General features: G+C 49.4%; 1 protein-coding gene across 1 annotated transcript; it reads left to right on the top strand.

The window, feature by feature from the left end:
• Positions 1-12,652: 12,652 nt before the first annotated feature.
• On the top strand, positions 12,653-19,690 carry spc24 (SPC24 component of NDC80 kinetochore complex). The gene is made up of 6 exons (XM_078531287.1): positions 12,653-13,430; positions 13,539-13,718; positions 14,328-14,472; positions 15,439-15,543; positions 16,156-16,232; positions 18,637-19,690. The coding sequence occupies exons 2-6, from the start codon at positions 13,556-13,558 to the stop codon at positions 18,741-18,743; spliced, it is 597 nt and encodes a 198-aa protein (XP_078387413.1). The 5' UTR covers positions 12,653-13,430; positions 13,539-13,555; the 3' UTR covers positions 18,744-19,690.
• Positions 19,691-19,911: the final 221 nt, after the last annotated feature.

Below are 19,911 nucleotides of genomic sequence, written 5' to 3'. Positions count from 1 at the left end.
TTCAAACAATGCTCCGGGATCTTTTAAATCCACTGAATGGGATCTCAATTTAAAGTTACATCTAAAAGATGGCTCCTCCAACAGTGCAGCATTCCTTCTTATTGCACTGGGAACGCTCCCTCAGTACTGCGCTGGGGAGCACTCTCCATGTACTGCGCTGGGGAGCACTCTCCATGTACTGCGCTGGGGAGCACCCCCACTGTGCTGCGCTGGGGAGCACCCCCTCACTGCTGCGCCAGGTGCGGTCTCTCAGTGCTGCACCTTCTAATGGGGTGTCATGAAGATATTAATGTTATTGGAAATTATTTTAAATTTGACTTGTTGTAGGGTCTGTGTCTGTGGGTGTGAGTGTATTTGTCCTAATTGGATTAAAGCCAGCTAGTCTGGGTGTTTTGATGTATGGTAGTTTTGAGATGTTAAATGGTTAGGTAGAGGGGACATTTGCATTTTGTTGAATAAACCGTTCAAAGACTGGGGGTGAAATCTTGCACCTAGCTAGGAGACTCCAAACAATATGTTTATATTACTAATAAAATTGGTGCTCTAAAAGGGGTTTTATTGTTAGAAGAGGTGGAGTTCAAAGAGCCTGGTGATACAATGAGAATTTATATTCAAAGAGAAGGCTAGGTATACACAGAAGAGTTTTGTGTGGTGGTCAGAGGCATGTGAGATCTAAGCTGCCTGTAAGCCTACAACTGTGTCTGCGAAGGAACAAATTGAAAGGAACCTCATTTTGAATTCGTAAGATAAAATGTGCTTTTCCTGGTGTCTGTTTAAGTCTATGGGTTATTGTTGCCTTGGGAAAGATTACCTGGGACTGATTAATTTGGGGATTTGTTTTCAAGTTATTATGGTAGTAATTTGTAGACATATGTATGTGTTTAAATGTGTTGTTAAATTAATAAATGTTTAATTTACGTAAAAAAAAACCTCTGGAGGCTTGGTGGGTTTTATTCCTGAATTCAGAGCTGCATCTCAAACATACCAAATGAAAATAAGGTTATGACAGTTGTTAAAAGTTTCCCTCTGGGAGTTTAAATAACTCAACCTTTATGAACCTCTGTGGCATAACAATTGGGGGCTCTTGGCAGGAAAACATTTGTAATTCCTTGATTGGTTTGGAATTGGTGAATCTTAAGGTTACGAGTACGAGAAGCACTTTGAATTCAGGAGTTGGTGAGGTGTTTTTAGAAGTGGTGAGGCTGCAAGACGGCTTTGGCAATTGCTAAGACTTGTCTGGGAGTAAAAGATATAACTCTGATTGGGTTGCAGAAAATAACCAAGAGGAAGTTAACAGAGTTGGGCAGATAAAATTGGGGTTACCTGCGGGGCTAGGAAATCAGGCATAGTTAAAAGTATAGCACAGTATCTATAGTTGGAAGTGAAACCTGACACTAGTGAGTCACTGCTGGAGGTAGAGAGACTTCAGTCTGAAATGAAGAAGCTTGAATTTGAACAAGCAAAGGAACTGAGAAAAACTTGAATTAGGAGCAAAGGAAAGAGAAATGGCATTTAAAAGGGAGCAAGCAGACAGGCAGGAGAAAGAAAGGAAGCTGGAACTGGAATTTCAGCCAAGAGGGAAAGAGAGAGAAAGAGAATACCTGCTTAAAAGGCTGGAAGTTAAAAAAGATATCTCGGATTCTGAGGAGAGTTCTGATGATGAGAAAACCTTTAGCCTAAAACCCAGTAGGTGGGGGGGGGGGGGGGATGTTTAAATTTGTACAAGCTCTTCCAAAGTTTGAGGAAAAAGATGTTGAAGCATTCTTTATTTCATTTGAGAAGATAGCTAAATAGATGAAATGGCCACAGGAGTACTGGACGTTATTATTACAGTCTAAGTTGCTGGGTAGAGCGCATGAGGTATATGCTTTGCTGTCTGAAGAGGTATCGGTGAATTATGATGTGGTGAAAAAGCCCATTTTGAGTGCATATGAGTTGGTTCCTAAAGCATACAGGCAGAAATTTAGGAATATGAGAAAACAGCCTGGGCAAAGGTATATTGAGTTTGAGAGCGTAAAATAAAATAATTTTGACCGGTGGATACGGGCGTTAAAAACAGAGACAACATACGCAGCTCTTAGGGAAGTAATTCTTTTGGAAGAATTTAAAGACTCAATCCCTTCAGTAGTGAGAACTCATGTGGGGGAACAGAGGGTTCAAACTGTAAGACAAGCAGCAGAGATAGCTGATGAATGAGTTAGTTCACCTTCTTTTCGTCACACTTTCAAATTCAAAAAGGATAGAAAGTGGGAAGGTGAAAGGAAGGTAGGTAGTTAGGGAAGAGAAGGAGGGGCTGGGAATTCCCAGGAAGTTTTTTTTCAGAATAAAAAGGAAGGTGCTGAGGGTAGGAGTGATATTTGAAAATCGAGGTGTTTTCATTGCATTAAAGTGGGGCACACGAAGTCAGTGTGTTGGAAATTGCAAGGAAAATCTGCTGAAATTACTGAGGCACCGAAAAGTTCTGGAAGTAGAAGTACTGTGGGTTGTGAGGTTCAGGCACAGGGAAAAAACAATGGTTTGTGTACAGGTGAAACAGGGAGAATCAGTGATCGGTAAAGAAGTATGAATGTGTTCACAATTTACCCAAGAGAATTCTGAGGAGCAGGTTGCAGAAATATTTAAAGATTTTGTTTGTGAGGGGAAAGTCTTCCATATGTACAGGGTGGAGTAGGTAAAGATGTTACAATATTAAGAGACACAGGGGCTATGTCATAACATGATGTTTGAACCCATGACTTTCTGGCTAAACGGCGAGATTGCTAACCCAATGAGTGATCAGTCATGACCTACTCCACCTCTGCTATCTCAGGAGGTCTTGTACATATGTCCAATAATGTACATTACAACCTGTTTCTGTTCTCATCTTTTATTTGATTGGAATATATTCCAAGGTGTTTTATTATATATTTTCTCCTCAACATTCCTAGTCAGAAAGTCATTATTTCAAGATCCGTTTCACAACTGAGCACAAGTCTAGACTGACATTCCAGTGCATAAGCACCATATTAACCGAGGGTGCTGTATTATCAGGGATGCTGAATCATCAGGGTGCCCTATTATCAAGGGCATTTCACAACTTAGCACATCTAGACAGTGCATAAGCACTATATTATCAGAGGTGCTCTATTATCAGAGGTGCTTTATTATCAGAGGTGCTTTATTATCAGAGGTGCTTTATTATCAGAGGTGCCGTATTCTCAGAGGTGCCGTATTGTCAGGGATGCTGTATTGTCAGGGATGCTGTATTGTCAGGGATGCTGTATTATGGGGGATACTGTATAATCGGGGATGCCATATTATCAGGGTTGTTGTATTATCAAGGATGCCGTATTATCAGGGATACCGTATTATCAGAGGCACCCCATTATCAGAGGCGCCCCATTATCAGGGATGATGTATTATCAGGGATACCATATTATCAGAGGCACCCCATTATCAGAGGCGCCCCATTATCAGAGGCGCCCCATTATCAGGGATGACGTATTATCAGGGATACCATATTATCAGAGGCACCCCATTATCAGAGGCGCCCCATTATCAGAGGCGCCCCATTATCAGAGGCGCCCCATTATCAGAGGCGCCCCATTATCAGGGATGATGTATTATGAGAGGTGCCGTATTATCAAGGATGATGTATTATCAGAGGAGCCACTGTGTATGTTTAGATGTTAAAGATCCCAATGCATTATTTGAAGAGAAGCCAGATTTCTCCTAATTTTTGCCCAACAATATCTGATTGGTGGTAGTGGGACATGATTACTGTAGTTATGCAGGCACTGTTATTGGGCACTGTCCACTATTCTTCAAAGGGATCTTACCAGCCCTAGATTATCAGGACTATGGGGCTTTGAGCTTGAAGACAAGGCAACAGTCACTGCAAATGTCTCACCTATGTGTTCTCTACAATCAGATTAACAGACAGGGTGGCATTGTATGGTTCTACAGCAGTGTCAGTGTCTTGGGGGAGGGCATCTGTCTGGATATTCTTCTCTGATCTTGCTGGTTGAGGAGGGTTCCCATGACAGACCCCGTGTCATTACCCAGGGAATGGGTGAGCTGGAACCCTTGGAGGCTGTTGCCTCTTTCCTTATCATGTCCAGTTCAGCTCCTAAGCTCAGTTATATCCAGCTCCACTCTGACCTGCAGCAGAGGAGAGCAGTTATTAGCGAAGAGACAGCAGATAGGTTCATGCTGGGCAAGATGTACTTTGCTAGGTGCACAGATAGACCCACTGCCATTTCTCAGTCTTGTAAACACCAACTCCTGCTGCCTCAACCTCCTGCCACCAGCCATTGTTTAAAGATGAACTAAACAGCAGCTGTTGGAATATTTGACTGTCAGGAGCTGATGCTGATCAATATTCACATTGGGTATGGACAGCTAAGGTGTGTAAATATTCTTTGATTTAAACACGATTGCTGTCAGTCACAATAACAACCATTGGGGAATTGGACGTAGCACCCTAGCAGAAGCACTGTCTACAATTACTGAAGTGGTTCAAAGGGAGAGACAACAACTACATTAAGAACTAGCGTTAAGCAATAATTGCTGACTTGGCAGCATCAGACACATCCAGAGAACAAACACTTGCAGCTGATTCATCTAGAGAAGGAGGCCATTCTTGTGCTCAGCCACAGGCCAGACTCTGTGGATTTCTGCTCAAAGATGTATGGATATTAGAGGAAGGACATTCCCATAATGAACTAGACAACCTGTGAAGTGTTGAAGTTAGCAAAGATCATACACAAGTTTCTTCATTTGTGGTGTGAGGCCATAAGGCTAAGGAGAAGCATATTTTAAAATCAAACAGAATGCAGCAAGCAGATCGATAGAGCAAGATTAAACCCAGCCCGTGATAGTTTTGCATACTTTATATGAATGCTGCCTATCAGGAAGCTGTGGTTTATCAATTTCCTGAGTTTGTACTGCCGAGTAACCAGGTTTCTGACAGAGTTGCCTTTTCAGAAGTTAGCAGCTGTTAAAATCGAGTTGCTTCCCCAGGCAGTCGGCAATCAGCCTAAGGACAGTTAGGGTGCTCATTGGCACCCTCCTGTCAGGAAGAGGGGAGAAGGGGAAGTGGGGTGAGGGGGAGGTGGGAAGGAAGCGGGGAGGTGGGGAGGGAGGGGGAGAAGGGGAAGTGGGGTGAGGGCGGAGGTGGGAAGGGACGGGGGAGAAGGGGAAGTAGGGGGAGGGGGAGGTGGGAAGGGACAGGGGAGAAGGGGAAGTGGGAAGAGAAGGGGAATGAAAGGGGTGAGAAAGGGAAGGGGAAGTGGGGGAAGATAAGGAAGAAGGCAGGGGGAGGGAAAAGGGTGAGGAAGGGTGATGGGAAATGGGGAGGTAGGGTGAGGGAAAGAGAGGGAGGGAGGGTGAGGGGAGGGAGGGTGAGGGGAGGGAGGGTGAGGGGAGGGAGGGTGAGGGGAGGGAGGGTGAGGGGAGGGTGGGATGAGGGAAAGATAGAGGAAGGGTAGGGGGGGAGGGATGGAGGGTGGGAGTGAGGTTGGGGGAGGGAAGAAAGGAAGGATGGTGGGTGTAAGAGAGAAGGGTTGGGAGAAGGGAGGGAGGGGTGAAGGGAGGAGGGAGGAAGGGGGTGGGGGAGAATGGGGATGGAAGGACGGGTAAGGATGAGAGCGGGTAGAACGGAAGGGAGGGAGGTAAAGAGGGGTGAGAGGAATAGGGGGGTGAGAGAGAGAGAGACTGCCTGCCAGGGTAGGGATGGGGGTGTGAGTGAATGGGTGGGTTGAGAAAGGGAGGGTAGAGAGGAGGAGGGATGTGGGGGTAAGGGGCTGGGGAAGGGAGTTAGAGGAAGGGAGGGAAGGGGTGGTAGGGAGGAGGAGGCTGCCATCTTTGGGGGAAAGAGAGAGGTTGCCTGCTAGGACAAGAGTAGTCACACCTTCTCCATCTGCAGAAGCTGTGAGCAGGTCTCAGCACGACTGAATTGACAGGAGAATTCTAGTTTCTTTGCTACTTTGTTTTGGACAGGGAGGGAAACTTGCAGCAGCAATCTGTCAGCTCGGACTGGAGCTCTGCACCATTCAGTTAATGTCAGGGAAAGTTTCTCAGGGTCACATCTGCCAGTGGTTTGTTGAGTCTGTAAACTGGATAAGGACATATGTATTATATTACGTAAAGCAGCCGAATAACTTTTGAAGAAATCGCTTCAAGTGATTCTATGGACATTCTATTATTTTCTCTTTGTGAATGTGTAATGAACAACTTGCATTTTTATGGTGCTTTTTATGACCTTGGGACAGTCCAAAGTACTTTACCTTCAATGAAATACTTTGGCAGTGTAGTCACTGTTGTAATGAAGGAAATGTAATGAGGTAAATGTTCAATTAATTTAGGGGAGTTTAGGAATAGGGAGCATAATGTAAAAATTACAACCAGATCTTTCAGGAGTGAAATTGGGAAACACTTCTACACACAAAGGGTGGTAGAAGTTTGGAATCTCTTCCGCAAACAGTAATTGATGATAGATCAATATTAATGCTAGATCAATTGTTAAATTTAAATTTGAGATTGAAATCTGAGATGCAATAAAAAGGATAATAACTATTTGCTTAAAATCTTCATACACGATGAGAACACATTGGCTGTGATCTCATCACTCTGTGGAAGGTGTGTTCAGGGTGATGGCTTTCTGTGTGTAGAAGTGAGAGTTAGTTATCTTGAAAAGACTTTTGTTGTTAACTTTTGCCTGTTGACTTGTGTCAATTTAAATACTGTGGTGTGTAGGATATTAATGGTTTCCTTATGTGTTGTGGCTTTAAGTTTAATGGAGGAGTGATGATTATTGAGGATATTGTTGAATTCTTCTAATTCTGCTTCTGTGAGAGTCCAAATACCACATTTGTCAACATAAATACAGAAGGCAATGTTACTACGTGACTGCAACACCTAACAAAGGAGTTAGTGAGAATGAAAAAAGAGCCCTGAAAACCAAAAAATAGCCCTTGAGAAAAGATCAAGAGGAACCCTTGAAAAAAAATTATTTTGACCCCTTGTATCAATCAGCACGGCTCAGGGAATAACATAATGCCCAGCTGGCAGCTGAGAAAAACAGAATGAGTCAAACAGCAGCTATCCCCTCCAGCAGTACAGGGCTGCCAACTTCAAACTAATAGGAAGCAAGCTCTGGGCTCAGCATCACCCATGCATCCCCTTCCGACAGAGGTGCCAATACTCTGGAGTATAATTCAGCATTTAATCAGCTCTGGCAACAGCCCGCTTCCCAATCTCACATCTCTGACAGCAGTGGGGGGGCTGTGAGAGTGGGGGGGGGGGGCTGTGAGAGTGGGGTGGGGGGGGGGGGGGGGGGCTGTGAGAGTGGGGTGGGGGGGGGGGCTGTGAGAGTGGCGGGGGGGGGCTGTGAGAGTGGGGGGGGGGGCTGTGAGAGTGGGGTGGGGGGGGGCTGTGAGAGTGGGGGGGGGGCTGTGAGAGTGGGGGGGGGGCTGTGAGAGTGGGGTGGGGGGGCTGTGAGAGTTGGGTGGGGGGGCTGTGAGAGTGGGGGGGGGGCTGTGAGAGTGGGGTGGGGGGGGGGCTGTGAGAGTTGGGTGGGGGGGGGCTGTGAGAGTGGGGGGGGGGCTGTGAGAGTGGGGTGGGGGGGGCTGTGAGAGTGGCGGGGGGGGGCTGTGAGAGTGGGGGGGGGGCTGTGAGAGTGGGGTGGGGGGGGCTGTGAGAGTGGGGGGGGGGGCTGTGAGAGTGGGGTGGGGGGGGCTGTGAGAGTTGGGTGGGGGGGCTGTGAGAGTGGGGTGGGGGGGGCTGTGAGAGTTGGGTGGGGGGGGCTGTGAGAGTTGGGTGGGGGGGGGCTGTGAGAGTGGGGTGGGGGGGCTGTGAGAGTGGGGGGGGGGGGCTGTGAGAGTGGGGTGGGGGGGGCTGTGAGAGTTGGGTGGGGGGGGTTGTGAGAGTGGGGTGGGGGGGGCTGTGAGTGTGGGGCGGGGGGGGGCTGTGAGAGTGGGGGGGGGGCTGTGAGAGTGGGGTGGGGGGGGCTGTGAGAGTGGGGTGGGGGGGGCTGTGAGAGTGGGGTGGGGGGGGCTGTGAGTGTGGGGCGGGGGGGGGCTGTGAGAGTGGGGGGGGGCTGTGAGAGTGGGGTGGGGGGGGCTGTGAGAGTTGGGTGGGGGGGGGCTGTGAGAGTGGGGTGGGGGGGGCTGTGAGAGTGGGGTGGGGGGGCTGTGAGAGTGGGGGGGGGGCTGTGAGAGTGGGGTGGGGGGGGCTGTGAGAGTTGGGTGGGGGGGGTTGTGAGGGTGGGGTGGGGGGGGCTGTGAGGGTGGGGGTGGGGGGGGGCTGTGAGGGTGGGGGGGCGTCTGCGAGAGTGGGGCGGGGGGGTCAGCGAGAGTGGGGCGGGGGGGCTTTGCGAGTGGGGCGGGGGGGCTTTGCGAGTGGGGTGGGGGGGCTGTGCGAGTGGGGTGGGGGGGTTGTGCGAGTGGGGTGGTGGGGGCTGTGAGAGTGGGGCGGGGGTGCTGTGAGTGTGGGGCGGGGGGGCTGTGAGTGTGGGGCGGGGGGGGCTGTGAGTGTGGGGCGGGGGGGCTGAGAGTGTGGGGCAGGGGGGGGCTGTGATGGTGGGGGGGGTCTGCGAGAGTGGGGCGGGGGGGCTGTGAGTGTGCGGCGGGGGGGGCTGTGAGTGTGCGGCGGGGGGGGCTGTGAGTGTGGGGCGGGGGGGGCTGTGAGTGTGGGGCGGGGGGGGCTGTGAGTGTGGGGCGGGGGGGGCTGTGAGTGTGGGGCGGGGGGGGCTGTGAGTGTGGGGCGGGGGGGGCTGTGAGTGTGGGGCGGGGGGGGCTGTGAGTGTGGGGCGGGGTGGGGGGGTCTGTGAGGGTGGGGGGGGTCTGTGAGTGTGGGGCGGGGGGGGCTTTGCGAGTGGGGTGGGGGGGGCTGCGAGAGTGGGGTGGGGGGGGCTGCGAGAGTGGGGTGGTGGGGGCTGTGAGTGTGGGGCGGGGGGGGCTGTGAGTGTGGGGCGGGGGGGCTGAGAGTGTGGGGCGGGGGGGGGCTGTGAGTGTGGGGCGGGGGGGGCTGTGAGTGTGGGGTGGGGTGGGGGGGGGGCTGTGAGAGTGGGGTGTGGGGGTGCTGTGAGAGTGGGGTGGGGGGGGCTGTGAGAGTGGGGTGGGGGGGGCTGTGAGAGTGGGGTGGGGGGGGCTGTGAGAGTGGGGTGGGGGGGGGCTGTGAGAATGGGGTGGGGGGGGGCTGTGAGAGTGGGGTGGGGGGGGCTGTGAGAGTGGGGTGGGGGGGGCTGTGAGAGTGGGGTGGGGGGGGCTGTGAGAGTGGGGTGGGGGGGGCTGTGAGAGTGGGGTGGGGGGGGCTGTGAAAGTGGGGTGGGGGGGGCTGTGAGAGTGGGGTGGGGGGGGCTGTGAGAGTGGGGTGGGGGGGGCTGTGAGAGTGGGGTGGGGGGGGCTGTGAGAGTGGGGTGGGGGGGCTGTGAGAGTGGGGTGTGGGGGGGGCTGTGAGAGTGGGGTGGGGTGGGGGGGGCTGTGAGAGTGGGGTGGGGGGGGGCTGTGAGAGTGGAGTGGGGGGGGCTGTGAGAGTGGGGTGGGGTGGGGGGGGCTGTGAGAGTGGGGTGGGGGGGGGGGGCTGTGAGAGTGGGGTGGGGGAGGGCTGTGAGAGTGGGGTGGGGGGGGGGCTGTGAGAGTGGGGTGTGGGGGGCTGTGAGAGTGGGGTGGGGGGGGGCTGTGAGGGTGGGGGGGGGCTGTGAGGGTGGGGGTGGCTGCGAGAGTGGGGTGGGGGGGGCTGTGAGGGTGAGAGTGGGGGGGGGTGCTGCGAGAGTGGGGTGGGGGGGGCTTTGCGAGTCGGGTGGGGGGGGGGCTGTGAGATTGGGGTGGGGGGTGCTGTGAGATTGGGGTGGGGGGGGTCTGTGAGTGTGGGGCGGGGGGGGCTTTGCGAGTGGGGTGGGGGGGTGCTGTGAGAGTGGGGTGGGGGGCGCGGCGAGTGTGGGGTGGGGGGGGCTGCGAGAGTGGGGTGGGGGGGCTGTGAGAGTGGGGTGGGGGGGCTGTGAGAGTGGGGGGGCTGTGAGAGTGGAGGGGGCTGTGAGAGTGGGGTGGGGGGGGCTGTGAGAGTGGGATGGGGTGGGGGGGGGGGCTGTGAGAGTGGGGTGGGGGGGGCTGTGAGAGTGGGGTGGGGTGGGCCGTGAGAGTGGGGTGTGGGGGGGGGCTGAGAGAGTGGGGTGTGGGGGGAGCTGTGAGAGTGGAGTGCGGGAGGGCTGTGAGAGTGGGGTGGGGGGGGGGCTGTGAGAGTGGGGTGGGGGGGGGCTGTGAGAGTGGGGTGGGGGGGGCTGTGAGAGTGGGGTGGGGGGGGGGCTGTGAGAGTGGGGTGGGGGGGGCTGTGAGAGTGGGGTGTGGGGGGCTGTGAGAGTGGGGTGGGGGGGGGCTGTGAGAGTGGGGCGGGGGGGCTGTGCGAGTGGGGTGGTGGGGGCTGAGAGTGTGGGGCGGGGGGGGCTGTGAGTGTGGGGCGGGGGGGCTGAGAGTGTGGGGCGGGGGGGGGCTGTGAGTGTGGGGCGGGGGGGGCTGTGAGTGTGGGGCGGGGGGGCTGTGAGTGTGGGGCGGGGGGGCTGAGAGTGTGGGCGCGGGGGGGCTGTGAGTGTGGGGCGGGGGGGGCTGTGAGTGTGGGGCGGGGGGGGCTGTGAGTGTGGGGCGGGGGGGGCTGTGAGTGTGGGGCGGGGGGGGCTGTGAGTGTGGGGTGGGGGGGTGCTGTGAGAATGGGGGGGCTGCGAGAGTGGGGTGGGGGGGGCTGCGAGAGTGGGGTGGGGGGGGCTGCGAGAGTGGGGTGGGGGGGGCTGCGAGAGTGGGGTAGGGGGGGGACTTTGAGAGTGGTGGGGGGGCTGTGAGAGTGGGGTGGGGGGGGCTGCGAGAGTGGGGTGGGGGGGCTGCGAGAGTGGGGTGGGGGGGGCTGCGAGAGTGGGGTGGGGGGGGCTGTGAGAGTGGGGGGGGGCTGTGAGAGTGGGGGGGGTGCTGCGAGAGTGGGGTGGGGGGGGCTTTGCGAGTCGGGTGGGGGGGGGCTGTGAGATTGGGGTGGGGGGTGCTGTGAGATTGGGGTGGGGGGGGTCTGTGAGTGTGGGGCGGGGGGGGCTTTGCGAGTGGGGTGGGGGGGTGCTGTGAGAGTGGGGTGGGGGGCGCGGCGAGTGTGGGGTGGGGGGGGCTGCGAGAGTGGGGTGGGGGGGCTGTGAGAGTGGGGTGGGGGGGCTGTGAGAGTGGGGTGGGGGGGCTGTGAGAGTGGGGTGGGGGGGCTGTGAGAGTGGAGGGGGCTGTGAGAGTGGAGGGGGCTGTGAGAGTGGGGTGGGGGGGGCTGTGAGAGTGGGATGGGGTGGGGGGGGGCTGTGAGAGTGGGATGGGGTGGGGGGTGGGGCTGTGAGAGTGGGGTGGGGGGGGCTGTGAGAGTGGGGTGGGGGGGCTGTGCGAGTGGGGTGGTGGGGGCTGTGAGTGTGGGGCGGGGGGGGCTGTGAGTGTGGGGCGGGGGGGCTGTGAGTGTGGGGCGCTGAGAGTGTGGGGCGGGGGGGGGCTGTGAGTGTGGGGCGGGGGGGCTGTGAGTGTGGGGCGGGGGGGCTGTGAGTGTGGGGTGGGGGGGTGCTGTGAGTGTGGGGTGGGGGGGTGCTGTGAGAATGGGGGGACTGCGAGAGTGGGGTGGGGGGGGCTGCGAGAGTGGGGTGGGGGGGGCTGCGAGAGTGGGGTGGGGGGGGCTGCGAGAGTGGGGTGGGGGGGGCTGCGAGAGTGGGGTGGGGGGGGCTGCGAGAGTGGGGTGGGGGGGGCTGCGAGAGTGGGGTGGGGGGGGCTGCGAGAGTGGGGTGGGGGGGGCTGCGAGAGTGGGGTGGGGGGGGACTTTGAGAGTGGTGGGGGGGCTGTGAGAGTGGGGTGGGCTGTGAGAGTGGGGTGGGGGGGGCTGCGAGAGTGGGGTGGGGGGGGCTGCGAGAGTGGGGTGGGGGGGGCTGCGAGAGTGGGGTGGGGGGGGCTGCGAGAGTGGGGTGGGGGGGGCTGCGAGAGTGGGGTGGGGGGGGCTGCGAGAGTGGGGTGGGGGGGGCTGCGAGAGTGGGGTGGGGGGGGCTGCGAGAGTGGGGTGGGGGGTGCGTCAGAGCTAAGAGTGGGCAAACAAGAGGAGAGCGGGTATGCATATGAATTATGGGAAGAACAGCGTCCCAGCAGCATGTGACAAGGGACAATGACCTCAGATACAGGACAATCCCGTAAAATAAGGTCCAGTTGGTCATCCTGAGATACATGGAGAGCAGCAAAAATAAACTTGATGAAGTGCCAGCATTTTGAGTCTAAAGTGTGATTATTTCTAACATATGGGAATCAGAAGGTATAACATCTATCCTAACAGCTCCTTACGTGACTCGCTGCCAAATTTTGTCTGATTTTCGTCCCCACGACGCCTTGGAATGTTTTACTACGTTAAAGGCGCTATTTCAATGCAAGCTCTTGTTGTTGCTTTCTGAGGTGTCCAGTTGAAATGCTGGAGGAATCCAGTCCAGGCGACGGGTGAGAGGATTTTCTCTCCCATAACAAAACAAACGTAATGAGTCCATCAATAATTAATTAATTTAAAAATGCCGCTGTAAATATAACGGAATTGGCAAAATTTAAATTGACTTCACTTTCCAAACCGGCAGCTCCTTAGTCGGCGCAGCGGGGTCCTCCAGGCGGACGTTGGGCGGAGAATTCGAATTGAGTTTGGATTAACCGACAGCGGAAAGGCGGGAAAAGCGGGAAGAGAGAGAGAGAGAGATAGAGAGAGAAAATACCCGGAGAGGGGGATAGAGAGAAAGAAAAATACCCGGAGAGGGGGATAGAGAGAGAGAAAAAAAATACCCGGAGAGAGAGATAGAGAGAGAGAGAAAATACCCGGAGAGGGGGATAGAGAGAAAGAAAAATACCCGGAGAGGGGGATAGAGAGAGAGAAAAAAAATACCCGGAGAGAGAGATAGAGAGAGAGAGAAAATACCCGGAGAGAGAGAGAGAGAAAATACCCGGAGAGAGAGAGAGAGAAAATACCCGGAGAGAGAGAGAGAAAATACCCGGAGAGAGAGAGAGAGAGAGAAAATACCCGGAGAGAGAGAGAGAAAATACCCGGAGAGAGAGAGAAAATACCCGGAGAGAGAGATAGAGAGAAAATACCCGGAGAGAGAGAAAATACCCGGAGAGAGAGAGAAAATACCCGGAGAGAGAGATAGAGAGAAAATACCCGGAGAGAGAGAAAATACCCGGAGAGAGAGAGAAAATACCCGGAGAGAGAGAGAGAGAGAGAAAATACCCGGAGAGAGAGAGAAAATACCCGGAGAGAGAGAGAGAGAAAATACCCGGAGAGGGGGATAGAGAGAGAGAAATACCCAGGGAGAGGGGAAAAATAGCCGAAGGGAGGGAGAGAGAAAAACACCCGGGGAGAGAAATATAAACACCGCAGGAAAGAGGGAAAAACATCCAGGAAGCGAGACTGAAAACTGGAGAAATTGGTCAGTAAACCCGTCCCCCCCAAGACTGTGCCTGACTGACTGACTCCTCTCCACATCTTTACAATGAACGATGGAACAAGAAACTAAAGTGTAGAAATTCTGTCTTTAGGTTGCATCCCATAAAAGATGGAGGCCCAGATGCAGGAATTTAAGGCGTTAGCTGATGAAATGCTGATCATCCTCTCTGGCTGTCATGGGGAGGTGTTGCTGCAGAAGGCCATGATGAATAAAGCCAAGACTGTCAATAGGTACCTGGAATTTGAAAAATCAGTGAAGCATCGGCTTACAGGTAAGACGGACGAATTCAGAATTTAGGTAAATGAGCTGAAACCTCATTTGTAAACTTGGCACTGAAGGTTTAAAAAGAGATGCAAACTGAGATTGGGTACTCCAACCGTTGGCAATAGCAGTCGAGATGCTGAGGCCAATAGACACACAATAAATAGACTTCTCTGGTACCTGAACTAGAAACCACACTAACAGTTGTGTGGAGGCACACCACATCATGCAGCAATCATAGCCATACATTAAAAAAAAAACCCCATGTGTGCAGGTAAATTAAAAAACACAAATTGTATCTCTGTCCCCATGGTATATTTGAACTGACCTGGTTTGTCTATCTTTGCAAGTGGTGATTGTTTGGACTTCTGTTTTCAAACAGTACAACCTCTCATGTTTAGCGTTGCTCAGTGATCTGTTTTATGTCCTTAAAATTGACTTTAAATCAACTCCCTGCTGCTTGAAAATGTTAATGGTTGGATTCCAGCAGTTACCTTGACTTTATAATATGCTGATATAAAAATCATTGCTTTGAAATGAGAGTTTCCCCGATTACAGTATTTTGGAAATAACCGTGGCTATTTCAAGATGTTTGAGAATTAAATCATGGTGATTTCAGAGATACAGCAGACACGGGAGAAAGTGGCACTGAAAGTTATAGAGTTTGGAGAAGAACAAGAGAAAAGCTTTCTGGAGGTGCAGAAGATTAAGGAAGAGTGGAAAAAGAGTCAGCAACTGAATTCTGAGAAAGAAGCAGAACTCAAATATCCTTTACTACTGATTTTTTTTTAAAGTGCCTAATTAGATCAGAAAACTGTAATGCGCTCAAACTGACAAATTACTTCAGTTTGGAAGAAAGGTCCTTGACCTGAAATGTTAACTCTGTTTCTTTCTGCACAGATGCTGCTTGACCTGAGTATTTCCAGCATTTTCTATTTTTACTTAAGACAAATTGCTTTGTTTTTTTTCAACTTGTTGTGCTGGAGATTAACTTCTAATAAGCTGGATGCAGAATAGAGTAACTTCACTTGGGCTTTGAAGTAAATGTTTTCTACCACAGGTTGGCGCTCAAACATTTTGGTTTTCTGTATTAAACAACTCTGGTACTGCATTAATGGTGTATGCTACCTGCACAATTGCATCTTTGAATCAAATCTTGGACTAGTAAGTCCATTTCCTATCAGCTGGTTGAGCTAATGAATAGTTGAAATATGAAAACTCAGAGGATCTCTGGTTTGACCATAGTTATTTCTGAGCTAGCTAATTGGTGGGTTTTGGGTAATTGAGGCAAAAATCGGCCCAGTCCCTGCGGCGTGAGCTGGAAATGTGGGTATTGAGTGAGGATGGAAACAAACATAGCTGTGATGTTACCTGTTTAGTAAGCTATTCATGTTTAGTTTGGAGAATGAAGATGACAACTTGGATGACATACTTAGATGTGACATTGTTTAAATCAAACAATGTCGCAAACACTCACCCACAAATGGATTTTATTGCTGTTTGTTGGACATTGCTCCAAAATAATTTGCGCCTATAAATCAGTACAGTATAAATGTAATTCAAAAGCTTTAGAGATGTTGATAATGTGACGAGCACTAAGTAAATTCAAGTTTTATCATTAGTTTCACTTGCACCTTGTGAAACATTAGTGTATCCAGCTCATACAAAGCAGGGACAATGTTATAATAACTGATTATATACTATTCCTTTCCTTAATATACAAAAGCCACACTGTTACAGAAAGAGCTGGAAGAGCTTGAAAGGACTGAAAAAGAAATATCCAAAATGGAAGAAGAGGTAGCTGAAGACACAACAGTGGTTATTCCTTCTTCCAAGTAAGTTTTAAAGTAACACACAGATTTACTTAAGATATACTTGTCTAGTTACACTGTGTCTTTATGCTATGCTGCATCATGGAGTTTTAGAAAGTCAAATTCTTGAACTCTGTCAGGCTGTTTGCTGACATATGAAGGGAGATGAGCTGGCTGCTTCTGCACAGCACGGAAGGATGAACATTTATCTTTAGAGGACTTTTGAGTAGCTGACATGATGAAAGATTACTTGTTCCCAGGCCAACTAATATGGAAGTACACAAACTAGTTTATGGCACGAATATGAAAAATTAACTGGTGCACTTAAAAAACCAGCTGATTCTCAGCAGATGCGCCAACAATCTACACTCAGACTTCTGCCAGTGGTCATTCTGCACCAGCTACCATAACCGTATATGAGCAGGATGGTTCATGATTTCAGTGGGGGGGGAGAAACATTTCTCCTAACCTAGCTGTTATGAGATGATACATTTTCTACTACTCCATTATGAGGTGCGGCATGGCATACTAAATGCCACAAAAATGATTTTGTCTCAACTTAAATGGTTTTGCTGTCAGTTCACAACATGTCATGTCTTATGTGAAGTGCTTATATTTGTATATGATTTCATGCAGGTACTTGGCTCATATCTTCCATAAGGTCACTAAGATCATTTGGGACTATGACAGTGACTCTTCTCTTGTAAAAGGCGGTATCCTTTCATTTGTGAATTTGGTAAAAGTAGTGGAAGCTAGATGTGGGACTACCAATGTTTAGAATGATAGAAATGGATGAATCAACAAGTATTGTCATGGTTTTAAAAAAAATTCAGGAGAATAAAGACTGGAGAGTTCCATTCTATAAAGCCTGGGAGAAAAATGAGTTTGAATACGGTATGATAGTATGAGTCTTGAATTCAATAAAGTCCCTCCACCCCAACCCAGACATTTTGTCACCTGTAAGTTGTTGAGGGAAAAGTAATTGGCATGAAAGAGGAAACTGAATTTCTTGGAAACAGTTTAAGCAATAGGAAGAGTATTAGACCATTCAACCCCTCGAGCCAGTTTCCTCCCATTTATTGAGATGATGGCTGATTTGCCCTAACTCCATCCTCCTGCCTTGGCTCCAAAATCTCCTAATAGGTTTGGCTTAAAAAGATTTGTTGACCTCTGATATAAATGATTAATTTAGATAGCATCTACTGATTTTAATGGGTGAGAGTTCTGCATTCTACCATGATTTGTTCCTATTCTCACTCCCGAGTGGCCTGGCTCTTTTAATTTTACAGCCTCTTGTCCTAGGCTCTTCCACTAGTGGGAAAAGTTCTCTACTGTATTCATTCCTTTCAAAATCCTTAAAAAAAAGCTCAATCATATTACTCTTTAAGCTTTTGCATTCCCTGGAATAAAAGCATAAACCTCTTATAATCTAACCCTTGGAGCCCTGGTAATATTCTGGTGAATCTGCATGGCACGCCTTCCAAGGCTAAGGTACTCTTTCTAAGGTTTGGTGCCCAGAACTGTACGCAGTACTCCAGATGTGGTTTAACGAGGAGTTTGTATAGCCTCCTTTTTCTATTTCAGCCCTCTAGTTATAAAGGCTAACATTCCATTAGCCTGTTTGATTACTTTTTGTACATGATCACTACATTTTAGTGATCTGTGTATGTGGACTTCTGAATTTCTTTGGACCTTCACTGTTTGCAGTTTGTCATTTATGTAATAATCCCCTTTGGTCCAAAATGGATGACCTCACACTTTCCTGCATTGAAATCCAACTAGTTCAGTTTTGCCCACTCGGTTAATCTATTAATAGCTTATAATTATCTTTCTACACTACTTACTAAGCCACCAGTCTTTGTGTCATTGGCAAACAAGGATTAATGGCTCTCTATTGTGATACTCTTTTAAGTCATTAATAAACATAGTAAATAGTTGAAGGCACAGCCCAGATCCTTGTGGGAAACCACTAACCACTTCCTTTCAATTTGAGTAAGTACCCTTTATCCCTACTATCTTCTGCCTGACCAATCTCTTAACCAGGCCAATAATTTGCCTTTAATCTATGAGCTTTATTCTTAGCTAACAGTCTGTTACATGGAGACTTATCAAATGCCTTCTGGAAGTCATTTCTGGAAATGCATGTGATCTACATCCAGAGACATTTTTCCTATCCACTACTTTAGTTACTTCCTTCAAAAATCAATTCAGTTTACAACCTACCCTTTATAAATCCATTTTTTTCTCTGTAATCAGTTCAAACAAGTGCTCAATCACTCTGTCCTTAATTATAGATTCCAAGACCTCCCCTGCGAAAGATGCTGCTGGACTAATAGCTCTATAATCTCTGGTTTTGCTCTCCTTTTTTATGAAGGAAATGTGGGAATTTAATTTGAATTGAAGGCAAGAATATCAATGAATGAGGAAAACTGCAAAAAACTCTCATAGGTTGTTTTCCTTCTCTGCTGAAAACTTTTTTATTTCTAGCTATGCATAATTAGTTGAACTTGAGCAATTTTGTTGCTGATTCAATCTTGATGGAAATGTAAGCTTGGTGTGAGAGTATATGAAAAAGTGCATAGTGTCAGAACAGTGGAAAGCAAGAGTCCATAGCAGTGAGAAACAAATGATCAATAACATTCAAAACAATTTGATTTATGAATACTAGTGAGTTGGGCATGCTGAAAATCATGTAGCGATCTTCGATTAGGTCAGAACGTTTAGGATAATTGGATAACTTGTTTGCTTGGAGATAGCAAAAACTGAGATGGGTAGCTACACCAGAAAATATAATTCTTAAAAAAAGTTATGGTGCTCAGTTGGGTCATATATTTCATTTCTCTTTTGACATGCTGGTGAATTTTGGGAACTCACTTGCGAAGGATTATGATCCAAATCTGACATTTATTTCTGCTATTGCACTATAATATCACCAACTCAATATTCTGCCTTTTTTAATAAAATAATTCCTCTCAAACAAAAGATATTGGTGGATTTTTTTGTGTTAACCTGAGAGCTGCTTATTTCATTGATTATATCCATATAAGTGGTAGAAAGTGGAATATTATTTGTTGGGATTGACTTGTATGCAATGCTTTCCTTAACTATTTTTCTCAGTTCATTTCGGGATGGGTATACCGCAGCCCATTAACATCGACTCTACTAAGCACTCGGAGAGTTTTATTTGTGATTACCTGTGGAACCTGGTGAGCACGGATTGGTAGATTTGTTCTCTGAACAAGTAACAAGAATAAGTGAACTGTTCATTTTGAATCGCTGTTTTTTTTGTGCATCCAGTCTTTCTGAAGCCATGGCTCGGATCTTGGAAAATCTAGCATCCATCTCTAATTTTGCAAATAACATGAATTTTTATGGATGTGGTATTTTAACAAGGTATGCACCAACCCCTAGTCAATGCCATTTGTGACGATTGCAAGAAGGACACAAGGCTGCCGGGGTGACTTGCACATGACAACTTTTGGACAATGCTTTTCCTAATAGCATCGCTGAGATTGAAAATTCTTTCCTTGTGAGAACTTGCAGGCACAAACCTGTGTACTACCACCCCATATCAGCAGTAGAATGCTGTAAAGTTCTATTTTTTGCAAAAAAAATCCATATATTGACGTAAACCTTTGCAAAAACATTGAAATGGTTGACCCAGTTGCTCTGACTAGAGTAGACTCATTAATCTAGTGTACTGAATTCTAGTCTTTATTTGGATTGGATAAATTTTACCTTTTTTTTAGTAAGGTTGAAGATTTGCAAACATCAAATGAAAATATTAGGCATTACTCTTTAAAGACCCATTAGCTGGCTTCCTGAAATATGGTGTGCCTCCTGATCTACATCAAGAAAGCCACAGGGGAAAGAAACATTGCTGATGTGACAAATGAGAATGTTTCTCTTAGAAATAGCAGCAAATTGAAAAAACTGTACCCAGTGCAATTTTGATGTGGAATGTGTATGTCTAATTTCAGAGAACTATGACATATACAACCTTGGCTCATAATCAGGTTCTACATGTATTTACATTGCAACATTTGATAGTTGCATCTGTGCCCCCTTTCTTAAGCTGTTTTCTGTGCCTACCTTGAAATTACATTCTTCAGCTCAAATAAAGTGGTTTATTCCCTTTTCTACTGTGGGAATAATCTTTTATTTCTCTCGACTTCTATTTGATAATCGTATGCAAACAACGTTTGTAGAGGAGTTGGAACCTTGCATCAGTGAAGGTTACTGGAATGGTGCGGTGTACTCTCCCAAAGTGCAAGTTTTACACCTGTGATTGAGATTTACTGCAATTATATCAATAACAGTCAGGATTAAACAGTTAAAAGCACAAGCTAATAGCTTTCTGCTAGCACATTACGATCCATTCGCCCAGCTGCT

The sequence above is a fragment of the Cetorhinus maximus genome, chromosome 28 (genome assembly GCF_964194155.1).
Source record: "Cetorhinus maximus chromosome 28, sCetMax3.hap1.1, whole genome shotgun sequence".
Lineage (NCBI taxonomy): Eukaryota > Metazoa > Chordata > Chondrichthyes > Lamniformes > Cetorhinidae > Cetorhinus > Cetorhinus maximus.
The sequence above is the reverse complement of the archived record's forward strand: the minus strand, read 5'-3'. Positions and strand labels throughout refer to the sequence as shown.

What these genes read in the sequence shown, in the direction of transcription:
- spc24 (XM_078531287.1), top strand. Translation starts at nt 13,556, where the DNA reads ATGGAGGCCCAGATGCAGGAATTTAAGGCGTTAGCTGATGAAATGCTG. An exon ending in AGTGAAGCATCGGCTTACAG is followed by an intron (nt 13,719 to 14,327) that starts GTAAGACGGACG and finishes TGGTGATTTCAG; the next exon opens with AGATACAGCAGACACGGGAG. An exon ending in CTCTTCTCTTGTAAAAGGCG is followed by an intron (nt 16,233 to 18,636) that starts GTATCCTTTCAT and finishes TATTTTTCTCAG; the next exon opens with TTCATTTCGGGATGGGTATA.